This window comes from Oculina patagonica, chromosome 10 (assembly GCF_052425735.1).
Source record: "Oculina patagonica isolate OP01 chromosome 10, crgOcupat, whole genome shotgun sequence".
NCBI classification, from domain to species: Eukaryota; Metazoa; Cnidaria; class Anthozoa; order Scleractinia; family Oculinidae; genus Oculina; species Oculina patagonica.
Window position 1 is genome coordinate 20,264,228 of NC_135767.1, and position 16,061 is coordinate 20,280,288.

Below are 16,061 nucleotides of genomic sequence, written 5' to 3' on the forward strand. Positions count from 1 at the left end.
GCCCTAAAAACAACTGGCCAGTGTAAATAATTTCAAATCAGCGTTTGAGCTTGCATCATATATGACGCTACAAGATAAAGCAACTTTTATTGAACAAGAATTCAACACAGAAATTGTCAGCTACTTTTATTTACGTTAAGTTTTTGACAAATTTTCTGAAAATTATTAAAGACCCCTTTGTGAAACGTCATCGCTTCTGCATGCATTGCGTGCCGTTTATTTCGCTTTGCCATTTTCTTTTCGCGCCGTTCCCCAATCCCCATTTAGGGACCGGTCATTATTTAGAAGGGTTGGTACAAATGAGGCGGAGGGAGGCCAGGTCCAAATTCTCCTGACCCTTCCCTCTTTTTGAAGCACATTTTTTACTGAATCTCCCCCTCCCCCTCACCCACTCCCTAATACGTGTATACATTTATGTTAACCCCCAACCCTTTCTTCTCTGCATAAAAAACCATCGACACTTTCTCTATTTGCACCAGCCCCCCTCTTTAGAAATATGACTGGTCCCTTACCGAACGCCTGCGTGACAGGCTACCCGAACGTTTACAGGGAGAAAAGATTACGTGACGAGCCCAAATAGCGTTATATCGATCTACACGCTGCGTGGGCGTAGGAGGTTACGCCTCAAATCACAAATGACAGCCCCAATACAAAAGATGTCAAAAGACAAATTTATTAATTTAAATTTATAAATTTATTTAATGTAAATTTTATTGTTTTATGACGCTCTCTGCACTCCACTGGTTGGCATCTGTGACGTTCTATTTTTGATTTCAGTTTCAAGACGGTCGAATATAAATTATTATACCTACGCGCATTCTGTTTTTCAAACTTAACCGGTACACAGTACAGGACTTTATACGCTAGTTCGGTAAGTTGTAATTTTTTTGTGTGTGTGTGTAAATTTGAAAAACATGTAACTTCATTTTCGCTACTACAGGAGCCCATTAACTCCCGGCTACTGCTGATATTTCAAAATTTTCCTGTTGGTACTATCCGTTAAACGTAAGATATCAAAAAGCTTTTCATTTCATTCCGGGACGGAAGTCGATAAAGTGTTCCGTGGCAGCATTTTTCGTTAATATAAAACTGTTATATAAAGGATCATAAAAAAGGAAGTAGTGTTATTTATGCATTTTAGATCTCCTTTCTCGCGTAGAATATAAAATAAAGTAATCAGGGTTTTTAGAGAAATTTGGTTAGCGTTTTAAAATAGCTCGAGAGCCGAGCCAAATAAATTGAAAGTGAAGTATTTTGTTGTTGAGTTATTCATCTATTCGTCATTTTGCCTTTTTGGTTAAAAATCGGGAATTTTTTTGCCTGATTTTCATGGGATTATAGTTTATTTCTCTTGTTTTGTATACTACCTTGATACTATCGATCCGAATGAATCCTCAAAAGATAAGATTTATAGGATACAGAGAAATGAGCCCAAAGACGGCCTTGTTGGCTTCCAACAATAATAATTAATAAGTATCTGTATAAGTGACTGTTGTGGTCCGGAAAACAGCTTTAGATGTTGCCTTTTGCTCTAGAAACGGGTGACTTGATTTGAAATGATTTGAAGAATTTATCCGGCTTCAAACGATAAAATGATACAGGGAAATAACCCAGCAAAAACAAGTTTCAGTTTCGTCCGATATAATTCCCAGTGAGTTTAAAATGAGGCAAAAGCGAAGTCCATTCCAATTTTTGTGGGCTGAAAGACTCAACAATAGTCTCAATCCATAAAATTTGTATCTTGGTTTAACTCTTTAACCGAGCAAGCGAGCGAGAGCGAAGCCGGCGAAAAGAAATACCAGTTCCCCCATGGCCCACCCCGTTGCGTAGGCGCTCGTCCAAATCCCCCGCGGTTAATATTTTGCTTGCGCGCCCTCGGCGAACTTTAGAGAAAATTGTGGGTTTGTTAACAGACTGGCTAAAAGCTTCAATACTGTAGCAGCTCTCCATAAGCTTGCTATTCTACAGATCCTCTAGTGTAGCAGTTGCTGTTGTTGTTTTTTTGGGAAGCTAGGGGCATTTTCCTCTTGTTTGTTCTATTAATTGTTCTCTTGAAGGGTAGCGAGTCTTTCATGTGAGATATTGTGGTTGTTTGTTCACTTCACTTGTCCCCTGGCGTTTGGTAGGGCCTCCATATTTTTTCTTTTTTCTTTTTTCTCGTGCCCCCCCCTTCCCGGCCTTTTTTTTTTTTTCTTTTTTTTTTTTAGAGATGCTACCCGACTCAAGAGGCTAGGGCTTTCCCAGTTTCCCTAAGGGTGGGGGCTGTTGGGGACTGGCGTATCGCTCATTCGGCTTCTTTAGCATGAAAGGCAAAATCCGTAGAGATAGGAAAGGTATAAAAACGAATATATTTCAAACAATATCCATGGAGGCTAAGATACTTTTATTTCGATTGCAGGTGCTTTAGCAGACTAAAACAAAGCGAGTCCTAACATTCACTACAACGGCGAGTAGTTCAATCGAAATGACTGGCGAAACTGATGAATCACTTCCTGTGATCGAGACACTGGAATATGATAACGAAACTTCAAGAAGTAAGAAAACTAACAAAAAATGACCCTCCCCTCCCTCCCTCTCTCCCTCTCCCCTCCCTCCCCCTCCATCGCCGCCTCCCTTTGGATTGTTCGCAAACTCTTCATTTTCTTCGATTCACACAACTCGTTTTTTACGTTTTAGAATCTATTTTTGGTTTCATTTGCCTATTTTGTCGCAATCGAATAACTTTGTCAGTCTACAAGTTACAAGGTCTACAAGAAATCCAACGCCGCTCATCTGTTGGCCGCCGTGGTCAGGTAACACCCATCCAGATTCCCCCCCCCCCCCCCCCCCGCCCCACAGCTTACCCCTTACAGATTTGGTAATTTTGAACATAAAGAACTACCTTAGTTGGGAGTCTATTAAAGTGAATGAGAAAATCATTATTCTTGCAATTGTTTTTTCAGTTATAGCAGAAGCCTACTACGTTAAAGGTAACGAGAAAAAGGAAAAGAAGGAATTCAGCAACGCTGTGAGGTGTTACACTGAAGGAATCAAAATGAACTGCAAGGATGACGAACTGAATGCCAAACTGTACAATAAAAGGGCAACAGCTCACTTCTATTCGGGTGAGAACTTGTCATTAAATGTTTTATTAGCTGATTGATTGACCGACCGATCGACCGACTGACCGACCGACGACCGACCGACCGACCGACCGACCGACCGACCGACCGACCGACCGACCGACCGACCGACCGACCGACCGACCGACCGACCGACCGACCGACCGACCGACTGACTGACTGACTGATTAACTGACTGCTTGACTGACGACTGACGACTGACTGACTGACTGACTGACTGACTGACTGACTGACTGACTGACTGACTGACTGACTGACTGTCTGTCTGACTGACTGACTGACTGAATTATTGACTGACTGACTGAATGACTGACTAATTGATTGGCTGACTGACTGACTGACCTATTGACTGACTGACTGAATGACTCACTGATTGATTGATTGATTGATTGATTGATTGATTGGATTGATTGTCCTAAACTGGTCGTAACGTTAACTATCCTATGTTTCAGGTAACTATCATAATTCAACGTGTGATATACAGGCTGCCATTCAGTTACAACCAGCTTTCATTCAGGCCATAGAGACAGGTATCACTCAAATTTCTCATATTAGAATATTGAACTGGACAAGACTGACAATACTCTTCTTCGCTGCCTGCCAATCTACACTCTTAAGTAGAAAAAACTGGGAACACGGCAGATATCATGGCTAAAGAATCTTTTCTGCTTATTGCATATGCAGCTGACCTATGCATTTTTGAAGCCGTTTGTCGTCGTCACACTTGGTTATAGACATCTTTCATAATGGCGGGTCTAATTGTTATTCTTTTATGTGCATCTAAATAAGCCTCCTAGCCTCGTCAACATGTGTAAAAATAAAAGAATTTTTAGTCAAAAACGAGGCTAGGAAGGCTTATTTGCATGTGCACAAAAGAATAATTATTATGCTCGCCATTTATGAAAGAGGTCTATACTATTTCTTTATATTTTAAAATTGTGATCATGTAACCGATAATCTGATAAGCTGATTGGCTATGTAGTCGCTAAGCACGAGGTAAATAAATAAATGAATAAATACGGGTAAATATCGTTGCATCTTGTAGGCTTCATTGCGGCTCTGGCTAACACGAACTTTGGAATTATCCCAACGTTTCCCTAGAGTTTTCATCGTGCAACGTAAACTGGCGCACAAGTTTCTAATTTCTCTTATTTTTCTTTCGCCTGCGTGCCGACATCTCCTGGTTGCTATCTCTCTTTAGATCACTAACACAAAGTACACTGTCATGATCTGTCATAAACACTAAGTTTAAATCCTTCTTCTTTAATTTTCTACTGTCTCATTAGGAGCAAGCGGCTGTATGGAGTTACACCTTTACAAAGAAGCCATTGCATGGTGCGACAAAGGTTTAGCTGTATCCTTTTATATATCTACACAGATTTGACAAAAGGTGGACTCCGCGAACCGTGCTTGAAGGCCGACGTCAGTCGGCCTTCAAGCCAGTCCGGTAAGAAAAAATTGAGGGGGGGGCAACGTCTTGGAAGGTTGTGCCGGGTAGCAGAGTGGTAGGGCTAGCAGCCCTAGGGAGCCCAGGGTCAGGGGTTAAATTGCTGGCTTTCTAGGGGGGTGGGCATAGTGGAGTGTTTTTGTGTCATTTTAACCAGACCTAGCCAGACACAGCAAGGTCATGGTATTTTAATGAGTATTTTCTTGTGACTGTCAGGCAGCTGCAGCCCTGTGGCAGCTTGGCTGTCACCGGGCTGGACCAGGCACTCTGCTCGGCCCCCCTGGTCCTGGTCTAGCCAGGGGACTTCAGGGGGAGGGAGGGTGGCTGTTGGTGAATTTCAAGCCTCTCTCTCAGCCGGCTGGGCACCTTTTGTTGAAACAAGTTAGATATATAAATGCTATGTTAGGCTTTCTTTTTCCTGCATGGCGTATTATCAGTCGGGGGAATAAGTGCCAGTTTTGGCAATTCTTCGTTGAAGCACTCTAAGTATTTCCGAATTATTTCATCCAATCAAAACGTAGCGCGAGCGTTCACGAGTACTACGAAAGCAATCGCGCGTACAAATACGTCATGTTGCTTAGCAACTCCTGGGGCGAAAACTGCGGGCTCAGTCACTTCTCGGAGAAGTGAAGTCGCCATCAACTGGCATTTGTTTGCTCGACTGTTATCTCAAAATTTGTACTTCTTAAAGTACGCAACATAAAAATCCATATTTTATTTGATGCGCACTCCATGTATTTGGTATTCTCAACGTGAGAACAAACTCTGCCGTTCAGAAAAAATAATACAGTCAACTCTCTCTTAACGGACACCTCTATTAGACGGACACCTCCATAAGACGGACACCTGCCGTTTTGCAGTCATTTTACTGTAACCAAACTCCCTATAAGACGGACACCTATCTAAGACGGACAACGGACATATAGTGAAGTGTTTTTAATCATGTTTTATTAGTGAAAATACTTCCAAAGTTCGCAAAGTTAGTCAGTGCCCTAAGGATACGTGTATACCAAGCTTACTAACCACAAACAATGACGCTTCAACGGTTACTTTTTTGCTTACTTATATGGACACTAAAGAGGTCGTTCTCTACTTACAGTATAACAGTTTGTAGAAGCTCTCAATTTTTGCATTAACAAGCAAATACGGTCCTTTTATTATTTTAGTCTTGTTGCAGTTACCAAAGGTTTGTTGCATTGAGCAAAGGTTTAGCTTTATTATCTCAGAATTACTGGTGTCATGTTACCTCGACTCTCTACAGAGCGGACACCTCTCTAAGACGGACAGCTGCGGCCGGTCCCGAAGGTGTCCGTCTTAGAGAGAGTTGACTGCATTGCCATAAAGTCTAATTCTTACACATCATAAGTTGGACTGTTCATTTGAGTAAGAGTAATTTCTTGACTGGGACAAGATTGACAAGAATAACAAGACGTTGTTGGAGATTCGGACTAAGTCGGCTGGTAAACATGAAAGTAACTTGCAAGGAGAAAATCAAGAGGAAATCGATTCGAAAGGCGAGTCTGACATTCAAGCTGTGAAAAACAAGGTAAGAACAGAAATACTTAGCCACATATTCGTCCCCATCATTTTAAAAATCATTTCAATCATTTCAAGAATCTGGGGCAAAATATTTCGACACTAAAACTAAGTGATTTATTTATTCGTTATATTTATTTTGTTTTTGAGGACTCTTTACTTTCCAGAGATTTTCAGTTTAAGGCTGCATGATTGAAACGGAAAGGAAAGTAAGAAATAAAAGGAAAAGACAACGCACAAAACATTTCGCGCAATGTAATATAATTATTCTTTTAAAATATTGCAAAAAGAAAAAAACCTGTGTTAACTGTTAAATGCAATCCATAGTATACGTAAAGACAAACGTATTTAATTTTACTTAACAAACAATACTGTTCAACAGGACGTTCAATTTGAACTCCCCACATCACAACGTGAATGCAGAAAAGAAAAAAACATCCTGGATTCATTCGCAGGCCTTGATGACGAATTTGAAAGTCTCAAGCGAGGGTTAAATATGGCCAAAGACTATCAAACGCGATGTCTCAACATTGCTCAACAAATGGGTGACAAGATCGAAGAAGGGCGTGCCTACGCTAATCTCGGTAAGATTTGTGGCAGTCTATGTGATTTTAAACAAGCCATAGACTACCACAAACTTCATCTTCAAATTGCCAAGAAGGTGGGAGATAAAGCTGGAGAAGAAGCTGCATATGCGAATCTTGGCGAAGCTTATTCCAGTCTTGAAAACTTCAAAGAAGCAATAGAATATCACGAACTCCACCTTAAAATTGCCAAAGAAATAGGAGACAGACCTGAAGAGGGACATGCATATAATAACCTTGGCAACGCTTACGACAATCTTGGTGATTACAAAACAGCCATAGACTACCATAAGCTTCATCTCCAAATTGAAAGAGAAGTAGATAACAAGGTTGGAGAAGGAACCGCATGTGCTAATCTTGGCGATGCTTATTCCAGTGTCGGTGATTTCAAAGAGGCCATGCATTATCATGAACTCCATCTAAAAATTTCCAAAGATAATAGAGACAAAGCTGAGGAAGCACGTGCCTATAACAATCTTGGAAGCGTTTATACAAGTCTAAGTAACTTAAGGAAAGCTATAGACTTTCATGAACGTGCTGCTGAACTGGCCAAAATGGAAGGAGCTACAACTGAAGAAGCACTTGCATATTGTAGTCTTGGCATCGCTCATAACCATCTTGGTAATTTTGAAGAAGTTATTTATTACCAAGAACTCCGTCTTAAGATTGCAAAACAATCCGGTGACAGGGATGAAGAAGGGCGTGTTTATAACGCTATAGGCAACGCTTATGACAACCTCGGTGATTTTAAAAAAGCCATTCACTACCATAAGCTCTCTCTGAAAATTTCTAAAGAAGAAGAAAACATGGCTGGAGAAGGAATCTCCTATGGCTGTCTTGGAAATGGTTACTTCGGTCTCGGTGAATTGAACAAAGCGGTAGAAAACTATGAGCTCGATCTAAAAATTGCCAAAGAACTAGGAGACAAGGCAGGAGAGATGCGTGCTAATTGTAATCTTAGCAACGCCTTTTACGGTCTTGGAAATTTCAGAAAGGCACTTCACTGCTCCAAACTCCTTCTTGCACTTTCTAAAGAAAATGGGGATAAGGCCTCGGAAGGAAACGCCTATGCTAGCCTTGGCAATGCTCAATATCGTCTGGGTGGTGTAAAAGAGGCAATAGTCTTTTACGAACTCAACCTTACAATTGCCAAAGAACTGGAAGACAAGAGTGAAGAAGGACGGGCCTATGGCAATCTGGGCAACGCTTATTGGAGTTTAGGAGATTTTAAAGAGGCAATAAACTATTATGAACTTGATCTTAAAATTGCCATAGAACTTCAAAACCGGGTTGCAGAAGGAAGTGCGCATGGAAATCTTGGCATCGCCTGCCATAGTCTTGGACGCTTTAAAGAGGCTATCGTTCACCATCAATCTTGCATAACAATTGCCAAAGATATGGGAGACAGGGTTGGAGAAGCACGTGCATATTTCAATCTCGGAAACGTCTACAGCAGTCTTGGTGATGTTAAAAAAGCCAAGGGATACCATGAACGTCATCTTAGAATTGTAAAGAAAGTTAGAGATAGGGCTGGCGAAGGACGTGCTTATGGCGCTCTCGGTGGCGATTATGCAAACCTTGGTGATTTCAAGAAAGCAATAGAATTTCATGAACTCGAGCTCAAAATTGCCAAGGAGGTGGGAGACAAAGTTGGAATAGGAGGTGCTTATGGAAGCCTTGGCAATACTCATTTCATTCTCGGTAATTTCAAAACAGCCATAGACTACCATCAACGTAATCTAAACATTTTGAAAGAAATGGGAGAAGCGAATGGGATAGGAAACGTTTATGGCAACCTTGGCAATGCATATTTCAGCCTCGGAAATTTCAAAAAAGCCATAGAGTACTACGAGCTTAATCTCAAAATTTCCAAAGAACAAGGAAGCAGACCAGAAGAAGGGCGTGCTTATGGTCAACTCGGCAGCGCTTACAGAAGTCTCGCAGATTACAACAGAGCGTTACAACACCATAAAATCCAGCTAAAAATTGCTAAAGAAGTAGGAGACAGCGATTCAGAAGGAGCTGCCAATTCCCATCTTGGAATTATTTATAACATTCTCGGTGTTTTTACAAAAGCTTTAGACTATCATAAAGTGCATCTTAAAATTGCCAGGAAATACGGAGACAGGGCTGGAGAGGGAAAAGCCTATGGCAATCTTGGCAACGTTTATGAAAATCTCAGTGATTTTGAAAAAGCCATAAAGTATCATGAGCTTAGCCTCGAAATTGCCAAAGAAGTGGGAGAGAGAGCTGAAGAAGGAACTACGTATGGTGCTCTCGGAAACGCCTACAAAGCTCTCGGCGATTGTAAGAAGGCCATAGATTTCCACAATCTGCACTTAAAAACTGCAAAGGAATTAGGAGACAGGGTTGGGGAAGGGCATGCTTATTATGGTCTTGGTCAAAACTTGGAAATTCTCTCTTCGCTAGACGAGGCGGTGGGTTGTTATCAGTCCAGCATAAAAACATTTAATGAAGTCAGGTGTCTTCTTCAGTCTAAAGATCAGTGGAAAATAAATTTACGTAACGAGTATCAAAGTGTGTACGTCGCGTTGTGGAGAGTTTTGCTAAGACAAGGCAACATTGAGGAGGCTTTGCTGGCTCTTGAGAAAGGGCGCGCCCAAGGCCTAAGCGATCTTATGCAATCAAAGTATGGCTTTGAGGTGTCCCAGTCTACGTCAAGTGTAGGCGAAGAAACCATTCCTTGTATGCTATCCTGTATTTCGTCTACCACAATCATTCTTGCTCTTGCCGAAGGCGTGATTTCCCAATGGATTTGTTTTGAAGGAGAAACTGTTCATTTCAGGAATAAGAAGATCGATGATCTTGATGAAAATCTGGATGACATCAACGATTTCTTTCAATCCTTGATAAGAAATGCATTAATTGACGTTGATGCTGATAACAATGATTTCGAGGATCGCTCATTAGATGAACTGAGAAGTAACCAAGCAGCAATTGTGTGGTCTGACCCGGTGGAATCGCAACCATTGGATCTTGATGGTAACCCACTAAGAGTATTATATGACATTGTCTTTGGTCCTATGGCAGAATTACTTCAGGGTGATGAGCTTGTTATTGTCCCCGATGGACCCTTGTGTTTAGCTCCTTATGGTGCATTCTTGGACGCTCAGGCCAGGTACCTGTGTGAATCATTCAGAATCAGAGTTCTTCCATCTCTGACAACTTTAAAGATGCTTTCAGATTGTCCAGAGGGTTTTCACAACACAAGTGGGGCTCTTTTAGTGGGAGATCCCTGGGTTCAAGATGTCAGAAACAAAGCGGGGGAAAGATGTCTAACACAACTCCCCTGCGCTAAAGAAGAAGTTAAGTTGATTGGGAAAATTCTGAAGACTGCCCCTCTCACTGGAAAAGGGGCAACAAAAGATGAAGTTCTCGAACGACTTTCCTCGGTTGCTTTAGTGCACATTGCAGCACATGGTTGCTTTGAAACGGGCGAAATTGCCTTGACTCCGAACCCCACACGAGAATCTGAGATTCCAGAGGAGAAGGACTATCTTTTGACCATGAATGATGTGCTGAGTGTCGACATGCGGGCAAAACTGGTTGTACTAAGTTGCTGTCACAGTGGTCGTGGAGAAATTAAGGCTGAAGGTGTGGTTGGCATTGCACGGGCCTTTTTGGGTGCAGGGGCGCGTTCTGTTCTGGTGTCATTGTGGGCAATTGATGACGAGGCCACCCTGGAGTTTATGAAGTATTTTTACCAACACTTGATGCAAGGACGAAGTGCCAGTGAGGCCCTTAACCAAGCCGTGAAGTGTATGAGAGAATCAGTGACTTTTAGCGAAACAAAATACTGGGCACCCTTTGTGCTTATTGGTGATGATATTACACTGGATTGTGAAGCTCTGGTGCATTGTCAGTAAAACTGTCAAAGAACATAAGCTTTTTTGAGTGAATAATGTTTTGCCAGAAACCCATAACGGTTGAAACTTGTTACTCCCTATGATTCGCATTGTGCAAAGCGTTTGCACATTCGTTTCCATTAAGTACCATACTTGGAAAATCGGGAGAAAAAAAAATTAACCAATCAAAATTGCAATATTTGGATTAAATTCACAGCTCGCGCTCGATGGGGTAATCTTGTTTTTGAACAAGCTTGGTTAAATAAAGTCGAATTTGGTTAAGTTCCCTTGTTTTATCGTCGTTAGTAGTCTGGAGAACATCACTTGGATACGCTTAATGAATGTCTTAAGTTTCTGTAAGTAATTTACGGCGTTTTTGGCGGAATTCAAGTAGCTCACCGCAAAACTGAAAATGGTGTCGTGTGTAAAGCATTAGTACAAACTCTTCGTGTTACCAAACATGGGACTTGGCAAAACTGAATATTCAAATGCTGTGAACGCGCGTTACACGTTTCAACCCTTATGAGTTTCTGGTTTTACAAAGCAAAGCCTTAAATCATAACGTGCTAGGTGTCATGATATATGTTACGTCACTCGTAATTACGTGGTCTTTCAATAAACATGGCATGGTGTCAGAAGTGGTAGATTCAAACACAGTTTGAACTACAAAAACCTAGCTCAAAATGAGTGTATTCAAGCCGCCCTCAACGCTAAGTCTAGAGGGAAATGTTGCAGAAAACTGGCGTAAGTGGAAACAGCGATTTCAACTGTACATGGAAGCTTCAGGATCAATAAAGAAACCCGAGAAGCAACGAGTCGCCATATTTCTTCATCTCGTGGGAGAAGAAGCACTTGAGATTTACAACACATTTTCATTATCGACCGCGGAGCAAAAGCTCGACGTCCTATTCCAGAAATTTGAGGACTATTGTAATCCGAGGCGGAATATCACATTTGAACGGCACAAATTCTTCACCTGTGTTCAGGAACCGACCGAAGGCATCGACCAGTATGTAACCGAGCTGCGCACCAAAGCAAGCACGTGCGAATTTGGCGTACTGTGTGAAAGCTTAATTCGAGATAGAATCGTTTGTGGAATACTTTGCGACACTATGAGAGAAAAGTTATTGCAAGAAAACGATTTAAGTCTTCAGAAAGCCATTGATATGTGCAGAGCGTCGGAGTTTTCCAAACGCCAAACGAAATCGATAACCGAAGAATCGAAGAGTGTAGATTATGTAGATAAGAAAGCTACACCGAGTGATAAATTCCCGCCAAAGGACAGAAAGGATAAAAATGACCAGTCAAAGACAAAAAATGGAATCCAAAAGGCATGCAAGCGATGTGGAACACTTCATGCACCGAGAAAATGTCCAGCTTATGGAAAAAACTGTCTCAAATGCAAGAATCGAAACCACTTCGCATCTCAGTGTCTCACGAAGAATGTTTATTTAGTGGAAAGCGATCAAGCCGCTCAACCTATTGTCGAAGACGTGGAGTTAGAAGAATTATTCATCGGTCAAGTCCAGAAAGATGACCATGGGCAAGAATGGAAAGCATCTCTTCAAGTGAACAACAACATGGTAGAGTTTAAATTGGATACTGGAGCACAAGCAAATGTAATTCCATCGGATGTATTCAACTCGCTCAAAGGAACACCGCAGCTGAAGACAACTAAAGCAAAACTCACTGGCTTCAGTGGATCTGTAATACCTGTGCTAGGAGTGGCCAGAATGATTTGTAAGTACAAAGACAAACAGATTGATTCTGATTTCTTTGTTGTTGAAGCTGAAGGTCAACCCCCCCTACTCGGATTAAGAGCATGTCAGGAACTGAGCTTAATTAAGTTTGTCAGAACTGTTGACACAGCTGATGTCAATACTGAGAGTTCTATCCTTGATGAATTTAATGACCTATTTGAAGGCCTTGGAGAGCTTGAAGGGGAACACCATATTGAAATTAATCCAGAAGTTAAGCCTGTCATTCACCCCCCTAGAAAGGTTCCATTCACCCTTCTACCCAAGCTAAAGCACGAATTAGAACGAATGGAACAGTTGGGTGCCATAGAGAAAGTTGATCAGCCAACAGAATGGGTTAACTCCATTGTGATAGTGGAAAAGCCAGATGGAAATCTGAGAATATGTCTTGATCCAAAAGATTTGAACCAAGCAGTGAAGAGAGAACATTTCCAACTCCCAACAGCCACTGAGATAACTAGCAAGTTAACTGGTGCAAAAGTATTCAGCAAATTATATGCCAAAGATGGCTTCTGGCATGTTAAGCTAGACCACCCTAGTTCCCTTCTCACAACCTTTAACACACCATTTGGACGTTTCAAGTTTAATCGCTTACCATTTGGCCTGAATTCCTCGAATGAAGTATTTCAGAAAAAAATGCAGTTTGCCTTTGAAGGAATTGAAGGAGCAGAAGTTATCTATGATGATGTTCTTGTATGGGGCAAAGATGAAGAGTGCCACGACAAAGCACTCAGAAATGTGCTTGAGAGAGCCCGCGAGAAAGGTGTTAAGCTGAAGAAACAAAAGTGTGAAATCAAGATTCCCGAAGTTGTGTACATTGGTGACAAGATTACTAAAGATGGAATCAAACCTGATGAATCAAAGATTGAGGCTATCCTTAACTTGCCATCCCCGCAAAACAAGAAGGATGTGGAGCGCCTGCTAGGCATGGTAACTTACCTAAGCAAGTTCATCCCAAACATGAGTGCCTTAACTGAGCCGCTAAGAGTCTTACTCAAGCAAGAAGTACAATGGCACTGGGAGGAGCAGCAAGAAAAAGCTCTTAATGAAATTAAGAAGGTCCTAACCTCAAAACCAGTACTGAGCTACTATGATGTAAATAAGCCTGTGAAGCTTTCAGTAGATGCATCCCAATCAGGACTTGGAGCTGTGTTACTTCAAGATAATCAGCCTGTGGCATGTGCATCAAAATCCCTGACTGACTGCCAGAAAGGATATGCACAGATTGAAAAAGAAACACTGGCAATAGTATTTGGATGCGAACGTTTTCATCAGTACCTGTATGGCAAAGAGATAGAAGTAGAATCTGATCACAAGCCACTTGAAGCAATATTTGCCAAACCAATTGCCAAAGCACCACCCAGAATACAACGCCTATTGCTTCGATTGCAGCACTACCACCTAAACGTGAAGTACGTTCCAGGAAAACTGATGTTCATTGCTGATGCATTATCCAGAGCCCACCTGGAGACCACTAACACTAATCAAGGGATACCTGATGCTGAAATTGAAATGCAAATCCATCTCCTGGTAGCTAATCTCCCAATTTCAGAGCAGAAACTGAAAGAGTTTCAAGAAGCAACAAAGGCAGATCAATCTCTTCAGACAGTTGCACAGCTGACCAAACAAGGATGGCCTGACCACAAGAATAAAGTACCTGCTGATGCAAAACCATACTGGAATTTCAAAGAAGAAATTCATGAAGCTGATGGAATTCTCTTCAAAAGTCACAAGATGATTGTTCCTGAACGACTGAGACCCGAAATGCTTAAAAGAATTCACGAAAGCCACCTTGGAATTGAGAAGAGCAAGCGAAGAGCCCGTGACATCCTGTACTGGCCGAACATGAATGCACAGATTACAGATGTGATTGCAAATTGCAGTTCATGCCTAAAGCATAGAAAGAACAATACCAAAGAGCCACTGATACAGCATGAAGTTCCAGATAGGCCCTGGCAAAAGATCGCCTGCGATCTATTCACCCTTGGTGGAAAGGACTATCTTCTGACTGTCGACTATTACTCAAAATGGGTAGAAATTGGCTTGCTGCGCGACAGCACCGTAAGTTCTGAAGTCATCACCCAACTTAAATCCACCTTTGCACGCTATGGGATACCTGATGAGGTCATTTCCGACAACGGTCCCCAGTTCTCAAGCCGGAAATTCAAACAGTTTGCAAATTCATGGGAATTTAAACACACAACTACAAGTCCCAAGCACCCACAAGCAAATGGACAAGTAGAAAAAGCCGTTGGAACAGCCAAATCTGTACTAAAGAAAGCTAATGAAGATGGTACCGACCCATACATTGCCTTGCTGGAAAACAGAAATACTCCAATCACTGGACTGAGCTACTCTCCAGCTCAAATTTTCCTTAACAGAAGGCTGAAAACCAAACTTCCAACTGCTACACAGTTGCTGAATGCAAGAATCCCAACCGATGCTAAGTCCCAGCTCTTAGCTCAACAGAAATCACAGAAGCTGTACTTTGACAGAGGAGCAAAGTCACTACCTCCTGTCACAACTGGTGACACTGTTCAAATGAAAGCAAAGAATGGCTGGAAACCTGCTACGGTTACAAAACTTGCTCACACCCCTCGATCAGTAATTGTGAACAGCAATGGAACTCTCTACAGACGAAACAGGAGAGACATCATCAAGACACCGGAAGTCACAAGTCCGAAAGGTGACAGAGGGAACACGCAGAGCAGAGGAAGTGACAGAACCATCATCAAGACACCTGAAGTAGTCAGAACAAGATATGGCCGTACTATTCGAGCACCAAGACAAGATGACTTTATATACTATTAGTTTTTGTATATTGCATGTTGCTATGCTGACTTGCTGAGTTGTTGTTATCAGCTGAGAACACTTGTTTTAAAATGACTTTTGACATAAGGTCTTGGACAATGAACTGTGGACAATGTTGATATTTTAATAGCATGTTTATTACTCCTCATACATGTATTTGCTTAGAGGGGAGATGTCATGATATATGTTACGTCACTCGTAATCACGTGATCTTTCAATAAACATGGCACTAGGTACATAAAGGTTGTTTTCCGTGAGTCAACATGCAACAACGTAATGTTGATTTAAAAACGAAACATTTATGGCAATAGATGAATAGATGTACTCATTTTAAAAGATTTATTAAGCCATTTTGGAATTTGTAACCTGTTTTGAAATAAATGAATCTACGCAAAAGATTTAGCTCTTACTGATATTTTCCGTCTAATAACGAAAGATAACTGGCAATTACATTATTTCTGAAAATTCAAATAAGGACAACCGATAATTAAGCTGCGTATGCTATTTTCGCTGTGGGGGTGCAGTGGGGGACAGATTGAACGATCCAAGAGTAAAGGGAGTGGTATATCAGGGGCAGATCTAGGGGGAGGGTGCAGGGGGGCCCTCCCTGAGATGACCTGTTGCTTAGTATTCGCTTTTAATTTTTTTTACGTGACCAGCCAGTTACGCCATTCCTTAGTGGTGCACCCCCTCCTAAGAAAAATCTTGGATGAGCGCCCCTCCCTGTATGTTAATGGGAGGCGAGATCCTCTTTTTGATTCTAAACAGCAACTTTAACATTCACAACGAAAGCCTGAAGACTAGTGCAAAGAAAATCAATTGACATGTTTTGAAAACATACAGTCACTAATATATGTAACAATCCTTTTAGAATAATTTTCATTTCTGCAGTTACTTCCACTGATTTTACAAACATTAAGCTTTAATCAGTTTGCATT

At 41.5% G+C, this 16,061-nt stretch overlaps 1 protein-coding gene across 1 annotated transcript; it reads left to right on the top strand.

The window, feature by feature from the left end:
- Positions 1-831: 831 nt before the first annotated feature.
- On the top strand, positions 832-15,511 carry LOC144627930 (uncharacterized). The gene is made up of 8 exons (XM_078485954.1): positions 832-871; positions 2,399-2,534; positions 2,943-3,104; positions 3,575-3,652; positions 4,409-4,476; positions 5,981-6,115; positions 6,488-11,125; positions 15,357-15,511. Exons 2-7 carry the CDS (start codon positions 2,465-2,467, stop codon positions 10,574-10,576), a joined length of 4,602 nt encoding a protein of 1,533 aa, XP_078342080.1. The 5' UTR covers positions 832-871; positions 2,399-2,464; the 3' UTR covers positions 10,577-11,125; positions 15,357-15,511.
- The last annotated feature ends 550 nt before the right edge of the window (positions 15,512-16,061 follow it).